This window comes from Manis javanica, chromosome 2, assembly GCF_040802235.1.
Source record: "Manis javanica isolate MJ-LG chromosome 2, MJ_LKY, whole genome shotgun sequence".
NCBI lineage: Eukaryota > Metazoa > Chordata > Mammalia > Pholidota > Manidae > Manis > Manis javanica.
This window is the reverse complement of record NC_133157.1, coordinates 172,274,890-172,298,482: the sequence shown is the minus strand read 5'-3', so window position 1 is coordinate 172,298,482 and position 23,593 is coordinate 172,274,890. Positions and strand designations below refer to the sequence as shown.

The window sequence follows — 23,593 nt, the reverse complement described above, 5'->3', positions numbered from 1 at the left end:
TTATATCTCATCAAGAACTTTATCTACAGGTAATTTGAATGGAAGATACATTTAACATCAGTTCATACATTATTAGTAACTTACACACTTGCTCTCAAGTATGACATCTATAAAAGCACAGTCTCTCACAATCTCAACCAAACTTCTGGCCTATCTCATGTCACTTCCATGACTGTCAACCACACACATAAAGAGACTAGGAGAAATTTACTGAAGATGGCTTTCTGGGAAATTTATAAAATGAAAAATGGCAAAGTATGTCAAATCAAGCATAAGGTGCAATGGAGCCTTGAATTTACTCTGGAAAGGCTGCCTGAGGCACTACCAAAATGAACAGTTGTGAATCCCTCATCTGATTTAAAATTTTTATGATCTTATAAGTTTCAATGCTACGCACAAGGTGACATGACCATGCTAACTGGTGTGCCATTTTCTCAGTACAGGCACATGTGAGAAATACTGTGTCTATCTAGGACACTGTCACTCCAATGTCTGTAATATACCTGATTAGATGAGGGTGAAAGTGGACTTGTTTATTCTTTCCTTAAATGCATTTTAAGGACTAATGGCACTTGAATGAATGGTAGCACAAGAGGGAAAAGGACTATTTTAATATAAAACAGTATTAAATCAGCACATGGTAAGGTGAAGTGTGGAAATAAAAATTTCATAAAATGATAATTTAGACATTGTAAATGCTTTTATTCAAAACTGGAAAAAAACTTATCAATTACCTTAATTTGCTGGAATCACATTATGAATAACAGCTATCTACTGATGAACCTGATCCGGAATGAAAAAAATCAAATTCTAAAAAGGGAACAATTCTGGTTAAACCCAGAATATGAAATTATGAAGACTAAATCAATTTGACAGCAGTGCCCGAAGTGCCAGTGCAAACAATGACTGCTCCTGGTGAGTGGTTCCCAAGTGCCCCTAGCGGACCACACAGGAGCTTCGAGGAGCTGGTTCACGACCGTGAGGATGAGGCCCAGTGAGTGGAGTTCTGGGCTCTACCTGGCTTCACAGAAGTTCTACTTCTGTTTTACCATACATTGAGATTGTGTCAAAAAAAAAAAAAGAAAATTCTGAAATCCACAGCAAGATAGATACATATGTGCTGTTTCGAAGCACACAGAGAGAACTGAAATCATGACCTCTGAGACAACAAAGGCTCCAACTATTATTAGCAGACTGATTAGTTCTTCCTCCCGTACCTGATGTCAAAATGACTTCCAGCTGAGACATAATACAGAGTACTAGATGGCCACAGAGGTACCTTCAAGTTAACAGCACACATCCAGAGGCCAGCAAGCCAAGTGGGAAGGTGCTAGCGGCTCGCCTCGCAGGCAACCAGGCAGCAAGCAGGTCCCCTTTAAGTCTGACCTGGGTATTGGGCTGTTTCTGAGAAGCCGAAACTGTTCATGGCTGAGACCTGACTTCCTTCAGACATTTCAGAGAACAAGAGACATGAGCTGAGGTACAGGTTTTCAGTAAGACTGAAAGGTATGTCAGCAAGGCACTGGGTGTATCTACTTAGGGTATGTGATAAAACATGCAATTTTAATGCTACATTGTCAAAGATGATTGGCCAATATATGAATATGCATAGTACTTGGCACCAGAGGTCCTCAATAAACCCCTACTGAATCTATTCTGAAAATGTAAAGTTTGCTAAGTAATATGTTCTGAAGGGTAAAAACCAGGAAAAAAATTCTACTCTAAAAAAAAGTTTATAAAATCCACTCTATCCTAATGCAGCAGGTGGAACTTTTTTAAAAGCTACAACAGGTTTTATGCTTAACACAACACATTCTGGTCTTATTATTAAAATGTGAAATATGATTTTGATTAATAGATAACACCATCATGAGTTTAGAAATCAAACTAAAAGTGTTACTAAAAAAAGGTGAATATGTCTAAATAAATCTGCAAAGGCACGATTCAATGTATGGGAACTTAGCAAGGGAAGTATAAAAATTGTCTTTTTTTTAATAAGTCAAATCTTTCATTAGTTAAAAGGAAATGGAATTCTATATTTCCCCTTATATGTTTGGTCCTCATAGCTTACCTGGACAAAGCAGTTCTAACCATTCTAGCAAATTCCAATTAAAGTAAGCTAACAGTGTTGAATCTAGGACAACCTACTGTCTATACTTATATAGAATCCTGAGTGTCACATACAGTCAATGCAAAGGTCGAATCTGACCATGTTTACAGTATTCCACAATGAAAATAAAAGATCTAGAAAGACAAGTAAAATTGCTTACTTACATAAGGTTCCGTTTACTTACTTACTGAGTACACATTTAAGAATTAAATATGTGCTTTCCCTTCTCATTTGGTACTTTTCATGAAGTCCTATGTGAATAAATGCTGTTTTGTAAACTGTGCAGTATCTAAACTGCAACAAAATTCAGGCACAAAGGCAGTCTTATCCTGTGGAAAAGCACTGAAAATAGGAACAAATTTGGTATCTAATTTAAGAAGTTCCTGTTATCTGATATGGACATTGTCTCATAAGACACATATTGCCTAGAGCAAACAAAGTACAGCAACTTATAAATCACATCATCCCAACAATTTTTCTCTTTCTATCTGGCAACATTTAAAAACAGCATTTTCATGATATGAAAGTAAACCACCACTGAATTAGGCTTTTCCCACACAAGTTTCTAATCCAAACAGCTTCACTGCAATTACTATAAATCACTAGCAAATCACTGAATTGATTAGGCAAAGATTAATTTAGCACTTTCCTCCAAAAAATAGTATAAAAAGAATGCCTTAAATTGATAAAATCCATAGAGGTTTACAACATAAATGCTAAGGTAAAAGCATGTATAATGACAGATTCATGATATGGGGTGGGAGAGGAATCCATTGTTCCACATGGCACAAAAGAATTCTGCCCAGCCAGCCACAGCTTCTTTCATTTCTTAGCGGGGTTCTTGGGAGGAAGGAGTTTGTATGTGTTGAAGTAGCCCACCACCTGCTGGGGGATCTCCGCCAAGACAGACTGAGCAAGCGCTTCTTTAGGAGCCTTGTGAAAAACAAAACCAAAGTGACTTTATTAGCAACCAAATTTTCCTAGCATTTTAATAAAAGACTATAAATACCTGGCCAGTGAGTAAAAAGCAGTATTCCCAATCTGAGTTTGTATCTTGTCTTTGGAACAGTCCATGAAACATGGAATAAAGTTAAGTAACAATGTTACTTAGGAATGCTTTATTACACCTGCTAACATTTATCAAGTCCTTTCTTGGTGCTTGCATTTTGGCATTTGATGATTTTTTGTTGTTCTTTAACTTTTAAATGTGGGTCTTTCCCTCACTTGGTATTACTTTTCTTAAACCTTTTACTCTAAAGTAGTTATAGATTCATGGAAGTTGCAAACATAATACAGAGAGGTTCCATGAATCCTTCACCCACTTTCCTCGAAAAGTAGCATTTTATAGAACTATAGGTACAATATCAAAACCAGGAAACTGACATTGGTACAGTGCACAGACCTTATTCAGATTTCACCAATTTTATATGCATTAATTGCTGTGTATACAGTGGGTGTCTGTGTGTATGTGTAGTTCTATGTAATTTTATCATCTGGGTAGATTTGTGTAACCACCACAACAATCAAGATACAGAACTGTTTCACCACCATAAAGAACCCTAACATGACCACTTTTTATTCACACACTGTCTCCTTCTCTGCCTACCACTTATACACTGACTAGTAGGAATGGCCTAACCATTCTGGAAAAGTTGGACAGTTTCTTTAACAATTAAACATGCAACAATCATACGACCTTAGCAACTAAACTTCTGTGTATTTATCCCAGAGAAATAAAAACATATGCTCACAAGGGAAATGGTACAAGGATGTTTAGAGCAGCTTTGTACGTAACAGACAAAAACTGGAAACAATCAAAGATGTCCTTCAATGGGTGAAACACTGAGCAAACTATCATGCCCATGCCATGGAGTACTATCAGCAATAAAAAGGAACACGTGCAACAACTAGGGTGACTCTCCAGAGAATTATACTAAATGAAAAAAAGCCAATCTCCAAGGTTACACACGGTATGATTCCATTTATAATATTCTTGAAATGACAAAATTACAGAAATGGAGAACAAATTAGTAGTTGTCAGGGGTTAACGAGGCGATGAAGGTAGAAGGTAAGTGAGTGCGACTATACAAGGACAAAAGGATCCTGCAGTGATGGACCTTGACTATATCAACATCAATACCTTGGTTTTGATTCTGTGCTATAGTTTTACAAGATGTTACCACTAGAATACATTGGGTGAAAGTCTCCTAAAAGGTTTTCATCAAATCAATACCAGTTTGGTAAATTCATCACATACTTTAGCATAGAGTTTTTCTGTGGTTACACAGGTAAAGGTGAAATGTATTTTAAGATATTCACAGTATCACCATGTTTAACAGTTTATCATACTGACTATGAAAGGCATACAATTACATAATCTGAAGTGTAAGTGCCAAATCTAATTAGGGCTCTTCAAAAGGAAAACTCATACATCCTCTAACCCCAGAAACCTACTCAACTACTTGGTTATATATCAGCAAAGGTCTGTGTTCAAACATCTTAGTGTGCACAAAGAACAGGGAGGAGTGATACTCACATTCTGGAACTGCCTGAAGGGCACAAACTGGACGATATCTCTGATGGCGACCTCGCCTGATGGGGAGCGGAGACCTCCACCATCGCCATCCAGAAACTCCATGGCACTGAAGTCAGCCCCTCCAACCCCAACAATGATGATGGACATAGGCAGCTTGGCAGCGTTAACTATAGCCTGTCTCGTCTCATCAAGGTCTGTGATCACACCATCAGTAATAATTAAGAGCACAAAATATTGCTGCCAAAAAAGAAAATAACGTCCACTGAGCAAGTCAAGCTCCCAAACAATGAAAGCAATGGTTAATGACACTCCAGCTTGATGGGTCATTTGGTCTCTTTCCTGCTCATTTTCCTTTCCAGTCTCTACACAGGATATCATTTACATAAAATACTCTAAGATTCTCTAGTGACAAAGACATTTACTGATAGAATAACTGCAGATTCATTAAAAGTGCAACAGCCCACAAAATAGGGATACACAGATACATGGAAGCAAGACATCTAAATGGCAAAGAGTACACTTTTAGTAAGCATAGGAATAAATACTTTGCTTTAACTGAAATATTAAATATGTCAAAGTAGCAATCAAGGAAGCAAGTGACAACTATGTTCTTAAAAGATCAAATATAGGAGAAGTAGAATTGTTTATGAAACTAAACTACACTTAAAAAATAGATATAGTTTAAGGTGGGGTGTAAATCTTTTAATTCTGTCTTCCAATAAAACTTTTTAGAGAGTGGTAAAATGTTATATAAGGTCATGACTCCATGTTTTGGGTCCTTTAAAGTCTAGAATGGGAAAAAGATTTATACTACCAGCTAACATATGCTGAGTAATTACTCATGTACTTTATATGACTTATATTATTTCATCCTTTCAACATCTGTGTGTGGCAGTCATCGCTGACTTACTTTTGAGTATACTGAAGCTCAGAGAGATTTGGTATCCAAGGTCTAACAGATGATGGCTATCTGATTCAAAACTTTTTAGTACAGTAAGTAATTCTGCAATACCAACTGAAGTGGTAAGTCTCCTCAAGCCTTAATCTTTAAGTTTTCCCTCAAAAAGGTAGATAGCCATTTTTTTAATAGGAACTATCTAAGAAAATTAATTCAAAAAACAGAAAAGACTTCTGAGTCTAAAGGTTGTTTTATTATTGTCTTTTGTTTTTATACTCTGACAGACCAAATAAGTAGAAGAACGGCACTGAGAACAACCACAGCCCACACCGTCCCATCCCCCATGACACAGCACTTACAGAAGCTGTCTGCTGCTGTGTGGCTGTGGCAGCAAACCTGGCCACATGATTTATGATTGGGGAAAAATTAGTTGGTCCATAGAGTTTTATCTGTGGAAGGCAAATCCGATATGCTTCTATGATGCCTTGGATTCCTAGACAAAAAAAATAGTTATTAAAAATACTCAAGTACAATTTGATCATTCATTAATCACCATACTGGCTGATTTTATTATATGTATACATATACTGCTTCAAATAGTCAGAAGTTCTTTATTCAGGGGTTGCTCTTAAGCTATACATTACAGAACTTCATAGCTATGCTCCATCGCAAAAGCCTATGAACTCTACCCTCTCTCAGAAGGCATTTATTTCCCACTCATCCAAATTATTCATTCGCCTGCAGTATAGTTATTACATTGCCTAATTTTGATGTGTTTTAGGAATGAAATGCTGATGGAAAAAGAACCATGAAAAGGTGCTGCATCATAACAAATGACAATGAGAAGTAAGAAAACGACTGAATGAGAAAACTTGCACGTATGGTTAAAGGTTCTACAAAAATACCAGGTGGTTATAAACTTAATGTTAATTGTACTCAAGGGTTTACTCAACAATTTTAAGATTAAGCATGGTATGGTAGACTATAAGTTCCAAATAATTCACTTCCAGATTATTTATCATCTTTTGCTGCAGAAATACTAATCTGTTTGCTTATGGAGTACTTACTGCCTGGGCCTGCTGGGATGTTATATAGTAGAAAACTGAGCAGAGCCATTTGACTAGCTTTGACCAATGGCATCCCTGTCTGAGTAGATACTTTAAGAACCACTGCCTGTTTTCACCAGCAAACTTGCTCTTTCCTTCAGCCATGAGGGCAGGACACCCCAGACGGAGGCTGCTCCTTCAGCCAAAACCCCAGAATGAGGAGAGAGTCAAGCTGTAGCCTGATGACATATAAAGTGATATGTAAAGTGAACAAGAAAAAACTACTGTCATTGTAAGTCACCAAGGTTTGGAGATTGTTTATTGTAACAGCACAGTGTAGTGAAAGGTAAATGACATTCCTGGTAAAGCACACTGATCAAACTTTAATGGCACATATGCATCTGCTGAATTGGCCCCTAATATTAGAACAAATAAAAGGTTTTATGAACAACCTTTGAGAATATAACTAATTCATATGCAGAGGTGATTTTACATGTACGACATGAAGCTGTTTACTAGTGGTCAGTCAGTCCAGTAGTAACAAAAACAATATTAACATAGGCCAGCAGCAGGATCTTACTGCAATGACATAAGCTGTAGAAAAACTGAGTCCAAACTATAGGAATAATACTTTCTTCCATTTCTATCAGCTTGCTTTTCAATCTGAAGGTATGCAAACTCTTAAATTTCCTCACACGTATCAGTTGCCTTCAATTCTTCCACTAAAACTGAATTATGCCAAAACCCTTCCTTTGCATCAAAGGAACAAGTGAGACATGTTATTTCTGGACAATAAAGTTTAATGATTAACTAGGAAAAGGATTTTAGCTTCACTGCCTTAAAATAAGACACTGTTTTTTCGGTACAGTATCTCCTCTGTCTAAAACCAAACTGATTCTTTTTTCCAGACTATAAACCCAAAGTAGAAAAGCTGTCCTTGATGGTACCCCAAAGATGGGCTCATATTGCTCATATATGAAACAAATTATTACATGATATGCAATTGTATTTACTGGCAGTAAATGAAACCTAATTATAATAAATTCCAAAAATTGTTCCAATTCTTTCTTAAGAACAGGACACATTTCTTGAAAAGAAAAATATTCCAAGTTTCAGGTGGCTAAATAAAATTAAAAAGGCCAAACCAGCTATAGAAAGTGCATCAAAGGAACATCGAATTAGTATGGAAAAGGTATTCTGGGAAACAGGAAAAAACTCCAAAACTGCTTCCAACCAAAACGATCATGCTCTTCTACCTTATGAATACTGTTTAGGAAAAGAAGGAAAGAACACCCTCTTCTATTAGAAACCTGTGCATTTTGTAATTGTCAAAGCTTATTGTCTACAATTTTATGCCCTGTCCCTACCTCCCTTTCCTCCTCTAAACTGTTCAGTGTTAATAATTTTGAGAGATCTGGCATTTAAGGATGACTGTTCAGTGGTATAAAAAGGAGGAAGCACTTGGATATTTGAGGTATAAAGAAAAAAATGAAATGAAACACAAAAGTCAGTCTTCTGTTTTCTACACAGAGGAAAGCCACTATGGGAGCTTAATTCTTCATTCTGTTAGCCCAGCCTATCTCCCTAGAGAATAGTGTAGCTAGTTACTCAATGCTGGACACTTTTTCCTTGTAGAGTAAGTAACTGCTACTCTGAGAAAAGCTTCAACACATCTGTATACTGAATTACCATTTTACTGAAGGTTTATTTTAAAATCAACTTATATGTGAAAATAATATTATTTTTATTAATCTCTTCCCAAAACTGGTAATCTATTAAACCTCTCTCTCCGAAGAACTTAGCCTGCAATCTTCATCATCAGAACAGTGACTTACACCATTATCATCACTACCTCTCTAACTGCCAACTTGGTGCAATTCTTCTACTTTATACAATAGAAACTTGTGTATGTCGTGGAAGAATCCTAGAGAGGGAATCTGAGTAGCTTTAAATCACAAGGAAAAGAACAAGTAAATACTGTGAAGTTTGCAGTTTAAAATCTTCATGTTTTTTTTTTTAACTTACCATTACAGTAGGGATTGGATAGATTAAAGTTCATCGGAAATTCATGCGAAACCTGTCGAAAGGTAAAAGAAGGACAGGTGAGGCCTGTTTTGCTTTTCTAAGAAGCAAATCTTTAAAATGAGATTTCCTCTTACCTGCCACTGAGGAGGAATCTGAGCTCCAAAACCAAAAGCTGGAAACATCTTATCACTAAAAACAAATGAAAAAAAACTGAAAGATCACCTTCTCAAATTAGAGTTTTACCTTTATGCATAATAAAACCAATATGAACTTGTTTTTTAAAAACTCAAAATCTTAGAATAATATAAAGATAAAAAAAAAAAAATTACCCATAATAACCACCAGAGAGAACCAATGTTAATATTTGGCAGCTCTTATTTTTCTATGCACTGAGGAAGAAAAATGTCTCTCTCTATATACTTATAAATATGGAGTTTATATTCATATTTTGTAACATACTCTTTTCTACATAAATACTGCATATCATTTCATTGAATAAATATGTGGATAAATCTGTAAAGCCCTCAAAACAAGTTTTTTCATTCAAGAGCAAACTCATTTGACAGCAAAACCTGGCTTCAACTGATATGACATTATTTTGACCACAGAAACACGGTGCTAATACCACATATAAAAGAGTCACATTTTTGCAGCAAAATGTATGAATAATTGGCCCCAATGGTTTAGGAATAAGGGATTATGGACGTGAATATACAACATCATGTAAATGGCTGCTAATTATTCCACTGTATGGATATTCTCCCCCTACTGATAGACATCCAGTGTTCCACCATTATAAAACACTGTAATGAACATTCTAATTTTCTTCTAGGAATACTCTTTTTTAATATTAATTATTAATGGTTTTTACATTGAGAATAGAACACATAGTATTTTTCAGGAATATTTTTCCTGATTTATAGTCTGTCTTTAGCTCTGTTTAGAATATCTTTAATAGTCTCTAATATTAATGAATGGGATCAAATAAGAATTGTTTAGTGATTTCTGCCTCTGCTGTCTTGCTTAAAGGCCTTCCTCAATGCAAGATTATAAACAATTCACATGCATTTTCTTCTAGAACCTTCAAGGTTTGTTTTTGATATTAAGCTTGGAATTCATCTGGAAAAGTGTTTTGTAGAAGACTATGAAACAGAAACTGCTGCTCTCTATGAGCATCCATGCACTTTCCGTTTAATAACAGAACATCCAAGTGAGACCACAGTAGCTCTGCTCTAGATTCCCTGGACTGCATGTGGGCAGGGGGCTGCATTCTGGCCATGGAGATGTAAGCAGAAGCAATCTGCTGGATGCTTCTGAAGCACATTCCTGGGAAGGATGCACTTGCACTCCCAGTGCCCTGTCTCCTCTTCACACTGGCTGGAGAAGATGAGAAGCACAGCAGCTGCCTTGAACCCAGGGTGGAAGCTATGAGCTGAGAAAGGAGAACTGCCCCCCATCAGCCCTGAACTACTTACTTCTAGACATGCAACATGACAAGGAAATAAACCTCTATTTTGTCAAAACCACTGTTTGGGGTGTCCATTTTGGTAGCTTTGTCTATACGCTAATTTATACAGGATAGTTTCCTAACATACAGAGGTATGAGTCAGGGATCCAAATTGAGTTCTTGTCCACTTTGACAGCTGTTACAACCATCCCCTAAAATGCCATCTCTACCACATACCAAAGTGATATACACACTTGAGTCTATTTCAACACTTTTTGCTTTGTTCTACTGGTCATGTACTAGTTCCATAATCTTAATTAATACAGCTTTAAAGTAAATTTTAATATCTGCTAGAACAAACTCCCCTTCATTTCTTTTTTTTTTTTCCTGAAAAACTTCTTGGCTGTTCTGATTCATTTTTCCCTCTAGAAAATTTTAAGAATCATTTTTTCAGGGTTCCACTGCATTTTGATTAAAATTGATTAATTCAGGGAGGACTATTATATCTTATATCACTATCACTATGACATCTACCTATCTAGATCATGGTATAGCTTTCCATTTAAACAAGTTTTTTTCTCTGTCCCTCAGTACAATTCTGTACTTTACTCTCACTAAAGCTTCTAGACTTCTTACTAAATTCATTCTCACTTTTATTGCATTAGGAATTATAATCTTTTATTCACTGTAATTTCTTGAATTGGTTCTTGCTGGTTAATGAGAAATTGTTGATTTTTTAATTTTATGCTGTATTTGACCACCTTTCTGAACTCTTATTTTTATTTTTAAAAATTCTCTTAAGTTTCAATTAGTTCCTTATAGGTTTGCTAGCATTTATGTATAAAACTGTCTTGGCTTGCTGCCTTTTTGAGGAGTAGCTCTGTGACTTGCTGTTTCATTTCTTCCTCACCTCCTGGTCTATTCAGGCTTCCTGCCTCCTTGAGTCAACTTTGGTAATTGAAAGCTTCCTAAAAAACAAAAATCATCCTTTAATCCAGATTTTCCAATGTAATAACAAAGTTTCACAGAGTTTTAACTTAAACAATTTTTAATTTTTTCCCCTGAATTTACGCTTATGATCTGTCTCATCACTAATATTCTAGGCAAAACATCTCTCTTTCTTGGGCTCAGTGTTGGCAAAGGTTCGTCTAAGTTTTGTTGAACTTGCAAAGAATCATCTCTTCATTTAATTTATTAATTTGATGGGTTTTTTTTAAAGCTTTCCAAGTCACTACTTCCTGTGTTTAGGGGAAGTACAGCATTGCACAGCTCTGAAAGCATGTCTCTAGAGCCAGACAGCCCAGGCTCAATCCTGTGTCTGCTAGTTACCAGTTGAGTGACCCTGACCAGGTGACTTAGCCCCAATGCTCTGGTTTTCTTATCTGAACAGTGCAGATGATCACAGTAACTACCTCTACCTCACAGCCCAGGATGAGAATTAGACATATATCATGTAGAAAGTACTTTAAATTGTCCCTGACATGTAACAGATAATACCAATATGTAATTTGCTAATACTATATTTTCATTTTTTCTTCCTATTCTTTAATTTTATTTTGTTGAAAAGCTAGACATTTATATTCAATTCTTGCTTAAACATAAAAGCATGTAAGCAAGAAATTCTGTCTATAAAGTCAGGACGACACATAAAGTCTCATTACCCTTTATTTCTAGAAAGTCTATTATAACACTTCAATTTCCTCTCTTTGATCTAATAACTACTTAAGAATTTTTTTATTTCCACATGGTAAATTTTTTTTAGTTATCCCTTTGTTATTAACTTCCAGGTGGTAGTCTGAGAAAGTAACCCTGTACATCTTTTACTCTTTATATGAGAACTATTGTAATTGTGTTACATTGAAATTATTATATTTCTATCAAATTTTCAATTTTTTTATTATATTTAATGAGTTTCACCTTAAATTCTGCTAGGTTGATACTGGAATTGCTACTTTTGTTTTAGATTTGTTTGTATTTGCCTGAAAGTTCTGCCTCTTTAAACATCACAACAGATTAATGAAAAGCTCCCTCACTATGTAAGGGCTTTTATCATCAAATAATAGGCAAAAACAAGATCTAGAACAAAAAATTATTAATGTGGGGTTTTTTCCTACTGTTCAGTAAACCTTCAGCAGAATCTACTTAAATCTTAAATCTAAGTATCTATCCAATGAGAATCCATTTGAAGTATTTTATAGCAATTCGGTCAATTCACCCTTCAGCATTTGTTCAACATCACCATTAAGAAAATAATTTGACAGTGACTGTCAAGGAAATATATATGGTAAGAAATAATATCTATGAGTGTTGACAAAATATGTCATCTGGACTTAAATCACAGGTACTTTATCCCTAATGAGTAAACCCCAAGGAACTACAGCCAAGAAACAAGAGCCTTGCTGACTTTAGTCAGCTATTAAATAAGCACAATATAAATAATACATTAGAACTGGTCATAGCCAGAGAATACAGGTCAAAGGTAAATACTAATACTGCCACAAAGAGAAAAACAGAAAAAACAAGAAATTTTAGGGAGAAACCTACTTCCCATAGCAGCCTTATCCCCACCAACTATACTGAAATCCTAGTAGATGAAACAGAAACTGCCCTTTATGGGGAGTTATGAAAACAAGTATTTTAGTCATACTCACGCATCATAATCTTGAATGACCAGTCCCACAGACCAGATAGCAGTCAAATACTCATTCATGCCACTGGGGCTGATGTAATGAAGAGAGTCAGGAGACCTCGGGTCACCATTGGAGCCAGTGAAATCCACTCCCACCTGCCAAATAATAATCACAGCCCTTACGAAGGTGAAGGCATGGACACCTAGGCTCGATGCCCAGAAAAACTTCAGGAGATGAGACACAAACATTTGTCCCAGAGCCTGCTGCTGCCATTTCCTAACAAATGCCTACTGGTATTTCCACAGACAATTAAGCAATGAAGTTCCAGCATCAAACAACTTATTTCTATTTTTCTAGATGTCTTAAGGTATGAGTTATCACACCCATGACTTTAGACTTAGGGCCTTGTTTTTGTATGTTTGTTTGACTAATGCTTTTTACTATTTAAATTAGTACAGGTCAATCACTGGATTGTACACATCTGCTGTCTGTCAGAGGAACAGATCTTATCAGCAAAGCGGAAAGCTTCATGATGAACCTCCTGAGACCATACAAAAACAGATTGTGTAAGTTTCACTGCAAAGTCAGTTTTGCAGGAAAAGAAAGCAACATGTCCCAGCCTACTTCAAAAAATGCAGTATGTTACTTACAGTAAAATTCAGTTGACATCCTCCCATGACATAGTCAAGGAATGTGCATTCCACTGTAATCTAAAAACAAATGCCAAAGAGTTGAAATTAAAACTCTTCTACTATTATTAAAGAAACAAACAGCTCTCTGGCATATATTAACTTATAAACTGAACAGAACATGATAGAAACATGTGGAAACCACCCCTGCCTTTGAGTTTAAGGCACCCCTGCACTGAATGTCATGAATCTCTAAGGTGTTACTTCATGATAATTATAGCAAGGTTAAGATTTGAATATTAATGGCCAAAGATGAAATACACTCTCTTTAAGTTTTAAGAAGCTAGTAATGAGTCCAACAACATTGAAAGCTTTAATATTCTAAGAAAACAAAAATAAAAAACCCCACTTGTCTGTTTTAAGAAATCTTTTGGATTTTTCCCTCTACCCATAACATCTCATCATTAAATTATGACCAAGTGAGATGTGTAGTGGGCAGGCCGTTTCTACCAATGCACTGGGAAAATACAGTGATGCCTCATATTACCTAAGATGATGAAAAACTTGAGTATTCTTTGTCCTTTGTTGAAAAGTCATCAAACCTTGAAAGCAAACTTACTTGAAATATTTTACTATTTCCTACTCTCTTCTTCTCCCTTACAGTGCCCAGATGCTCAGATGATTTTCAACTCCCCCAAATTCAAGCGTTTATTTGATAAATACCACACTGAGAGAGGAATTTAAAATGTGATTTTGTTACACTATAAATGGTCAAGTTCAACTAACCTCACACTGTTTCACACTGATAACACCTGAATTCTTGTAGCTTTTCTTCTTTTGCCTCTTTTTTTCATTTATGCATTCAAATTCAATCTGTAGGAAGAAAAATGTTAATTCTCATTAGCAATATTAGAAATGCCAATATGAATTTAAAGGAGTGACTTTTTTCTCTTGGAATCAAACTACCTGATGTAGGTCTGCTACAAAGTACAACTCTGAAACAATTACTGAATATATTAACTATGTGAAATACATACCATTGAAATTTCCAAAAGGCACTCCTAAAATTGTATACTTTTTAAATAACTCCTAAGTATAAATTTTGCCTCTGTAGATAATTTTCTTACAAATGTTCCAAGTAATAATCTTTCTTCTTTACAATAAAGGAAATAAAACATTACAACTAGCTGTTACTTTTTAAATTTTTTATTAAGGTATGATTGATATACACTCTTACGAAGGTTTCACATGACAAAACAATGTGGTTGCTACATTTACCCATTTTATCAAGTCCCCACCCATACCCCAATGCAGTCACTGTCCATCAGTGCAACAAGTTGCCACAGATCCACTATGTGCCTTCTCTGTGCAACATTGTTATCCCCGTGACCCCCACACCATGTATACTAAACATAATACCCTTAAATCCCCTTCTCATTCCCTCCCCACTCACCTTCCCACACCCCTCCCCTTTGGTAACCACTGGTTCATTCTTGGAGTCTCTGAGTTTGCTGCTATTTTGTTCCTTCAATTTTGCTTCATTGTTATACTCCACGAATGAGGGAAATCATTTGGCACTTGTCTTTCTCTCCCTGGCTTATTTCACTGAGCATAATATCCTCCAGCTCCATCCATGTTGTTGTAAAATGGTAGGATTTGTTTCTTTCTTATGGCTAAATAGTATTCCATTGTATATACATGTACCACCTCTTCTTTATCCATTCATCTACTGATGGACACTTAAGTTGCTTTCATATCTTGGCTATTGTTAATAGTGCTGTGATAAACATAGGGGTGCATATGTCTTTTTGAATCTGAGATCTTGCCTTCTTAGGGTAAATTCCTAGGAGTAGAATTCCTGGGTCAAATGGTATTTCCATTTTGAGTTTTATGAGGAACCTCCATATTGCTTTCCACAATGGTTGAACTAATTAACATGCCCACCAGTAGTGTAGGAGGGTTCCCCTTTGTCCACAGCCTCACCAGCATTTTTTGTTGCTTGTCTTTTGGCTGTTGGCCATCCTAACTGGTTTGAGGTGGTATCTTATTGTGGTTTTGATTTACATTTCCCTGATAATTAGTGATGTGGAGCATCTTTTCACATGCCTGTTGGCCATCTGAATTTCTTCTTTGGAGAACTGTCTCTTCATATCCTCTGCCCACTTTTTAATCAGGTTATTTGCTTTTTGGGTGTTGAGGCATGTAAGTTCTTTATATATTTTGGATGTTAACCCCTTGTCGGATATGTCATTTACAAATATATATCCCATACTGTAGGATGCCTTTTTGATCATTGATGGTGTCCTTTGCTGTACAGAAAGTTTTTAGTTTGATGTAGTCCCATGAGTTCATTTTTACTTTTGTTTCCCTTTCTCGAGGAGATGCATTCAGGAAGAAGTTGCTCATGCTTATATTCAGGAGATGTTTGCCTATGTTGTCTTCTAAGAGTTTTATGGTTTCATGACTTACATTCAAGTCTTTGATCCATTTCGAGTTTATGTTTGTGTATGGGGTTAAATAATAATCCAGTTTCATTGTCTTGCATGTAGCTGTCCAGTTTTGCCAACACCAGCTGTTGAAGAGGCTGTCTTTTCCCCATTGTATGTCCATGGCTCCTTTATCATATATTAATTGACCATATATGGTTGGGTTAATATCAGGTCTCTCTAGTCTGTTCCATTGGTCTCTGGGTCTGTTCTTTGCCAGTACCAAATTGTCTTGATTACTGTGGCTTTGCAGTAGAGTTTGAAGTTGGGGAGCATAATGCCCCCAGCTTTATTCTTCCTTCTCAGAACTGCTTTGGTTATTCAAAGTCTTTTATGGTTCCATATGAATTTTACCTACCTGTTACTTTCACGAATAAAAATATGCTTCTTAGGAAAGAAGGATACTTTTGGCCCTACCATCAGAAAACAGAAATATATGAAGCCCAACTCTATGATAACTTATGCAAAGGTCATCTCTTTCCACTGGGAATATGTGTTAGAAATAGATCTAATATCTTATAGGTGCTCAGTATAGCTCCTTCCCCAAACAGAACAATCTTCCTTCCCATCTCCTATCTACTTATCCCTCTGCAAAGTGTGGCTCAAGTTGTTTTCCTCTATAACACAACTCCTGTTCTAGTCTTCTCCAGTCTCCAACCAACTCCTTCAACTTCCCCAACCTTATAAAATTCAATTACATACTTGGTATTATTCTCAATTGTTTCATTTCATTAATTTTTTTCAGAGCTAAGGTATAATCATCTCCATATTATACCTCAAATTTCCTGTTTTGGCCTAATCATAAGAACATAACAGATAATAAATGAAAACATGATAAGCCACCTCTTCTAGCTAACAGAAAGCAATTTAAATACTTTAGACAGAGTTGTTACTAATTTTCTAAGAATTAAACTTTAAAATGTACATTTGATACAGTGATACAAAACAAAAATACCTTAAATGAAAGCTTATATAGTTCAAGATACTTCCAGAGTCTTAGTCATCATCATAAATATTAATTACTGAATATTTGAGAGTCAGAAATACCCTAAACAGAATTCTCACTGGCAAAAGGCTGCTTCTACAGAGTGTCTACCAAGAAGCAAGCTGTTTTAGGTACTGAGAACAGAGAAGACAAGATACAGCCCTGCATTTGAAGAACAAGAATGGGTAAACCTTGTCACTGCAGCAGCATTAAACACCTCATTCTGTCATGGGGGAGGGAAGGTTCAGGTTAGCTGGATTTAGGGAAACTACATGATCCATAAAGAATTATACAATAGTTGTTAGTTCCTTATCTTCTAAAAGCAGATATTTTGCTGACTCTAGAAAATCATGACAAAGTGAAATCAGTGAAACAATAATCCTAGACCACTCCTTACATTTAGTTTTTTAGGAAGCTTGCTTTATTTGAAGTATTCAGATTTTCATCATTTTCCATTAGTTCTGCCTTTAAAAAAAATTTAAACAATATATAGCTGAATTTTGCTGCTGTTTTAATTCAAAGAGTGTTAACTCAAAGTCAATTCAATCTTTGCATTTAAACCATTAGGTGTGATTTGAAAAGCCTTTCCTACTTCACACAAGCATTTCTGTACAGGCTACTTGTAGTCCCTGGGCTTTGTGACCAGGCTTTGTGACCAGGGAGTAGGGAAAGGACCGGATATTTCTCTGTGACCTACTAAAATTTCTAATCCTACTGTTTGTTTAAAACTTATTTCTCCCAATTATTTAAATCAAATGGCTCATGGTTTCATTTACTCATTTAGTATTTAAGTTTTGAACTAAAACTATCAGTATCTTCTTTTAGGTCAGCTCACTTGCATGACCAGGTTAAAAAAACCTTCTCATTCAATCATAACCTCCTACCTTTTAAACCCCATATTTGCATTTTCAAAAGCAAATGTTATATACATGGGCATTATTCAGGTCCCTAAGCAGGTAATAAACAATTCTTATTATTCTGTTTCAAGTAAATTATAAAGAGAGTTAACTTATCTCATTCAAACTAGAAAGGTAAATAAGATGAAAGCAAGTTAATAAATTTTACTTATAAAATAAAATGCTCTGGAATTGCTTTCAGCCACTTTGGCTTAGAGACAGGTAAGTTTCACAAGCACTCTTAGAAATATGTTGGGATGATAAATAATAAACTGACTGTAGTTAATACAGACAAGTGATCTTATCAAAATTAGTACCATTAAATGGCAGCTTGATATTATATAATTTGAAGTACCAGAATTATGCTATTATCCTTCCCTAGGGTTAAGACAAGTCAGAGAGCCAGAAGCAAACTGTAAAACCCTGTCCAAAAAGAACCATAAATATAAACAAGTCAAGCCCAGATATTTGTCTAGTTGCAGATATTAATTATTGTGACCAATGAAAGAAATGCCCAAAGCTTTAAAACTAAGGATTTTCAATCAAACCATATATGTTGTCTGAAGCCCAAGGAAACCAAACCTCTAAATTTAAATGTAAACTAATACCCCAAGTATTCATTTAGGATGATCTGATTACTAAAGAAATAAAATCCACAGACTTCAAAGCATTATTAGCATTCTGTGATATAGAGTAAAAACACAGTAAACTGTTTGCTATACCAAAGAAAAAAGTGAAATAATAAATATATGGCTGAACTGCAAAGTATATTCAAATGATAAAGAAACAACTTACAGGTGAGTTTCTGGAGGCTTCTTTCAGTTTTGTCATGGTGGTTTGAAATGTTCCAATGAGATCATGTGACCCATCGTTATCATAATCATAGCACTCTACCTAGAATAAAGTTCAATAAAAATATATAAAAATCAACATAATTTTGTTTAAAAAGATCAGCTGCAATAAATGGGGCTTAACAAGAAGTGCCCCTTTAATTAAAATAAGTGAAAATGCTTAATATACAGTCCTACTTGAAGAAGAAGGAACTAATTTCCTGGAAGAGCAATAATGAAACACTTTCAAACCATAACTATGCTTGGAATGGGGTTCTAGCACAAGTCACAGGCAGATGAAAAACAGTACTGTTGAAATTCACATTTTGCGTCTCCGGTTCCTCTAACATGCCCTTTATAAGTACTGATAAAATCAAACCAGAATGACACCTTCTCATCCATTTCTTTAGCTTGTTATCACTGTATGGCTAAAAGTCATTATCTGGACGAAGAAAGGAAGTCAGTATCCTAGGCAGCTAAATATTGTATAATTAAATTCTAGATGATCTAGAATGATGGATGTATTTCATTAGCCACAATCTGGTAAGGCTAGGCTTTAATTAGCAGTTGGATACGCTGAAGTAAGATCTGCATCATTCTGAACATCATAACTCTTACAATGAAAAAGAAACTTACAGGAAAAAGAGCAGACAGTCCCAGACTTACAATGGTTTGTCTTACAATTTTTCGACTTTGCGATGGTGTGAAAGCAGCACGAATTCAGTAGAAAACTATACTTTAAATTTGGAATTTGGATCTTCTCTCAGGCTAGCAAAATGCAGTACTATCCTGTTTGTGACGCTGGGGCAGCAAGCCGCAGCTCTCGATCAGTCATGTGATCATGAGGGTGAACAAGTGACACACTGACCACCATTCTACACCCACACAACTGTGTTGGTTTTCATTTTCAGTACAGCAGTCAATAAATTAAGGAGATATCCTGCACTTTACCATAAAAGAGGCTTTGTGCAAGGTGATTTTGCCCATCTGTAGACTAATGTAAGTGCTCTGAGTATATTTAAGGTAGGCCAGGCTAAGCTATGATATTTAGTAGGTTAGGCTTATTAAACGCATTTTGACTTACAATATTTTCAATTTACAACTGACATAGGCCCATTGTAAAGTGAGGAAGATCTATACTTAATTCACTAGGAAAATGTTTACACTGAGTCGTTTTTACTCTGTTTCCATGTAAGGCAGTATGAATTCTAGTCTTAGCTATGACTCGAATTAAGTGGTCATTCTTCTTAAAGCAGACAGAAGACAGTTCAAAGTATTTGATTTGCATGTAGTTTTGTGCCAAGCTGACAGATGTAGCCAAACAGCAATATTCACAAGAATACCTCAATACTCATTGCAATGAGAAAATGAAGGTGGTGTGAAGTGCTAGCATGCAGAGGTGTTCCTATGATCACTGAATAATCAACATTTTTATAGTGCTTTAAAATTTCAAATGAGATTATTTCTTTTCTGAAAACATTTATTATGTACACTACACACACTATTTACTTAGGCTTGTGAGGCAGGCAGAGGAATTAAATAGTCTTAGAAGATGATATGTCTTGTATGGTAACCAACATAGCAGATGTAAGGACACTTTTGAATTCTTCTAAAGCCTACAATTTAAAATAAAAGCCCATAACTGAAAAGCATTTTTTATTTACCCTATGCCAACAGAGTATCCTTTACAAAGTTATATTAATCACCAAGTTAAAATACTCAGGATTTATACATGTTCACCTGGCTAAGTGATTCAATTTCTTCTCAGTTCTATGAGAAGTGAATTGAGTGCTTATCATAACAGGAAATCTTTCATTCTTCACTAATATTTTCATTATTACTTACAAAGATTAAAAATCTATCAACTAATAAAAACAAGAAAAGTCTAGAATTGTAATTTTGAGTTACAGTAAGCATTTTTATTTGTTCTAAGTACTTTGGTCACTGATTAATTTTGACAGTTTGACTCTTGTCCTATAAAGATAATCAATTTTTAAACCCAAAGTACTTTATCTGATTCTTCAAAGTATCAGGAAAAATTTAATATCCTACTGATCTTTTTCTAGAGGAAGTAAAATTAAGATAAAGCCAAAAAATACCTTAATATATTTTAATGACGTCACTTTTTAATAGTTTTTTTTTTTAATTATGGAAACCAGAAACTTTACATTTCAGATTTGCATTCAGGAAACTCCAATTTATATCTAAGAAAAGCTCAAGCTTTGTTAAGGACAAGAAGCTTATGAAGGCCTAAAACTGTCCTTATGTTTTAGACAGACTGAAACTTCACAGAATGCAAAAATATTTCTAAACTGCAATTTCTGATAAAGCACTATAATTAATACATAGGAAAATCTCACTGTTGCCCCACTGAAGGCAAATCTTTGGTGCTAAAGAAAGATGGGACATTTATAATGTTGGCCTATGTTCAAATATAGCTTGATGTAAATGATGTAATGATTTGTTTAATTTTCTCTCTCTTCTTAAGAATTCAAAACCAGTACAATTGGCGGTTTTAAATATCGGAATCAGCAGTGCTTGTGAACTTGAAATATATGCATATATACATATGTGCATATGTATATATATATGTAAAAAAGTGCACACAGTACACACTACATTCACAAAGGCATTCGCATTTTAGGCAACGTGGCAGCATGCATGATTGTTCTCTTACTCACTTGATCTTATGAAAACAGTAATACATGCTAGAGTGGTAACACTGACATGTTCACACTGCAGCCAAGAAATTACCAATCATTCTGACTCTATGCTCTGTAACTCTTTACACATCTAAGCAATTTCCAAACACGAAGAGAATCACAAATGTATGACTTTCTGATATTGGAAAGAAATACAGAACTAAAGAAATACAGTGATGATGTGGCAAACCAAATTGTTATAGTTAAAACAAACTGAGAAACTTTTAAGAATGGAAGACATTCATCACAGAAAGCTCAGAAAATCAGTTTACTTACTATAATAAAATACCCCTGTAGGCATGCCACTGTGTGCAAAGAGAGTTTAAAAAATATTGTTTCATTGTTAACATATTACTACAAACAACTGAACAGTTACGGCTTAGGCATATTTCCCCCGTCTTTCCTGCTTCTCAGATTACTAATGCCTTATCTTACTATTTTTACTGTGAAAAACTAAAGTTAAGTTTTAGTGTGAAAATAGAAAGTAATTTTTAAAGCTACTTTCCTACTCTTTTTTCATGTAGATTTTCAGGGCTGTTTGAAATAGCACACAAACTATTTATATTGATTTTTAAAGTTCTCTGCAAAGTGAGACAAATTTTATGGATCTAAGAATAGTTTTCAATAATAACAGCATCTATACCTTGTAAAAACAGCTTATAAAACCTTCATTTTCATTAATCTAATGCTTACTTTTCTTCTATAATATAGACACTCTTTCCTATATTTAGTAAGTAAATTTGATAATTTGACCAAGATTCCTTAGCTGACTCTAAATCTCTGCTTGTTCCATGTAATCACCTTTCCTACTTTCACTCTATTCATTACCAAATGAATGAAAACATAACAAAAACAAACAAAAAGCCCATCTCAGTTTGCTGAAATCTGAACACAAGAAAAGGCTTCTATCTGAAATCTTATGTAAAATGACTCTAGTATAAAGTGTCTTAAAAATAATACTTATTTTTTAATAAATGACTATAGATGAAAACACTTTCTAAAAAATTCTTAGACATCTGTGTTATTCCCTGTCCCCACTCTGCTTTTCTAACACCCTAAACTAAAGCCATCTAAAAGTTTTCAATGAATTATATCTTACTCTGAAAATAAGTGACAGAAAATGCCACCACTATTCATTGCTGCTAAGGGTTGGAGGAAGCTCTGGTTTTTAGTTGAGTAACATCTGCTTTTATGGGCAAGGGACACACCAAAGGCAAAGAATGCAGTTAAAGATTCCTATCTGCAGAGCAAAGTAATCTTATCAAAAGGAAAAAAGGTTTAAATTGGACATTTTATTTTTCAAAATGAAGAGTAAAATAAAAATCACTGATTAAGCATTAGGTCAATAGATCAAACATGTCTACTCCCTCAAACCGACTATCTACTTACCAGAAGAATTTCTATTTTAGTATTCATAAATATAAATAAAACTTAATCCTACAGGTATCTATGATATCAGTTACTTTCTTTAAATACTACTGAAATCAGTTTTCTTTATAAAAGAGGTAAATATGTGTATATGTATGTACATATGAAATAGACATAATTTCAAATTACCTTTATAGTTTTGTCCATATCTCCATAGCAGAGGGAATTAAGAGAGATTTTAAAAGGCCTCCAAACAGGATTCAAGTTGTTTTTAATAACCTATAAATATGAAGATTCAAAGACCAATCAGAAAAATATTCATTAGCATTTTATTCTGACCTTTCCTAGATTCTTGCTACATTCTCACCATCGCTTCACCTCTTCACCCAGTCAACGTTTTCAATGAAAAATTAGCTATGACAGTATTATACAATTGTTACATGAAACACATGAGATTGTCTAGTTGTGTTACAATCTGAGGAAAGAAAAAAAAAGAAAAACTACTGGAGAAATCTATCTAACCATGAAAAGAGACACTTAGAAACTACATATTATTCATTTTGTTGGAAACCAGGATTTTCACTGCAGGACACAGAAGATTCAAACATAGAATAAAAAAGGATGAGAGAGAACCCTCCTGGATTGGACTTGAAGAAATATCTTAAATTATATTAAGAACTCAAGAGCTATTTGAAGGCACTAGCCCTGGAGAAATTTGGATTAATCCAAGCAACAAAAATAATGACAGTAGTAATTAATACACAATGAATACACTGTATTATAAAAACCCATTAAGTCTATAAAGACACAAAATAAAAAAAGATAAAGTGAAAAAGGAGGGATGGAAGAGAAGTATTTCCTAATGTATATGAGGAAATGAAAGATTTATTTTAAAAAATCATTATTTTATACCAATATAAAAATTGATTCAGGTGTGGCTCAGCAATTGATCTCACCATTGGGTGAAATGCTAAAGAATTGGCTAGTCTTGCAGTTTCAAAGTAT

The 23,593-nt window shown here is 34.9% G+C and overlaps 1 protein-coding gene across 2 annotated transcripts in view; it reads right to left on the bottom strand.

Moving 5' to 3' along the window:
- CPNE3 (copine 3) overlaps positions 1–23,593 on the bottom strand; it is a 43,560-nt gene continuing 19,967 nt past the window's right edge. For both annotated transcript variants that reach the window (XM_017675421.3, XM_017675422.3), the window contains 10 exons: positions 22,778–22,867; positions 18,484–18,582; positions 14,108–14,194; positions 13,343–13,402; positions 12,714–12,847; positions 8,750–8,804; positions 8,616–8,667; positions 5,904–6,037; positions 4,647–4,883; positions 1–3,043 (listed from right to left, as the gene is read on the bottom strand). In XM_017675421.3, coding sequence (XP_017530910.1) covers positions 2,933–3,043; positions 4,647–4,883; positions 5,904–6,037; positions 8,616–8,667; positions 8,750–8,804; positions 12,714–12,847; positions 13,343–13,402; positions 14,108–14,194; positions 18,484–18,582; positions 22,778–22,867 — 1,059 coding nt within the window. In that variant the 3' untranslated portion in view covers positions 1–2,932. The remainder of the gene's footprint in view (positions 3,044–4,646; positions 4,884–5,903; positions 6,038–8,615; positions 8,668–8,749; positions 8,805–12,713; positions 12,848–13,342; positions 13,403–14,107; positions 14,195–18,483; positions 18,583–22,777; positions 22,868–23,593) is intronic.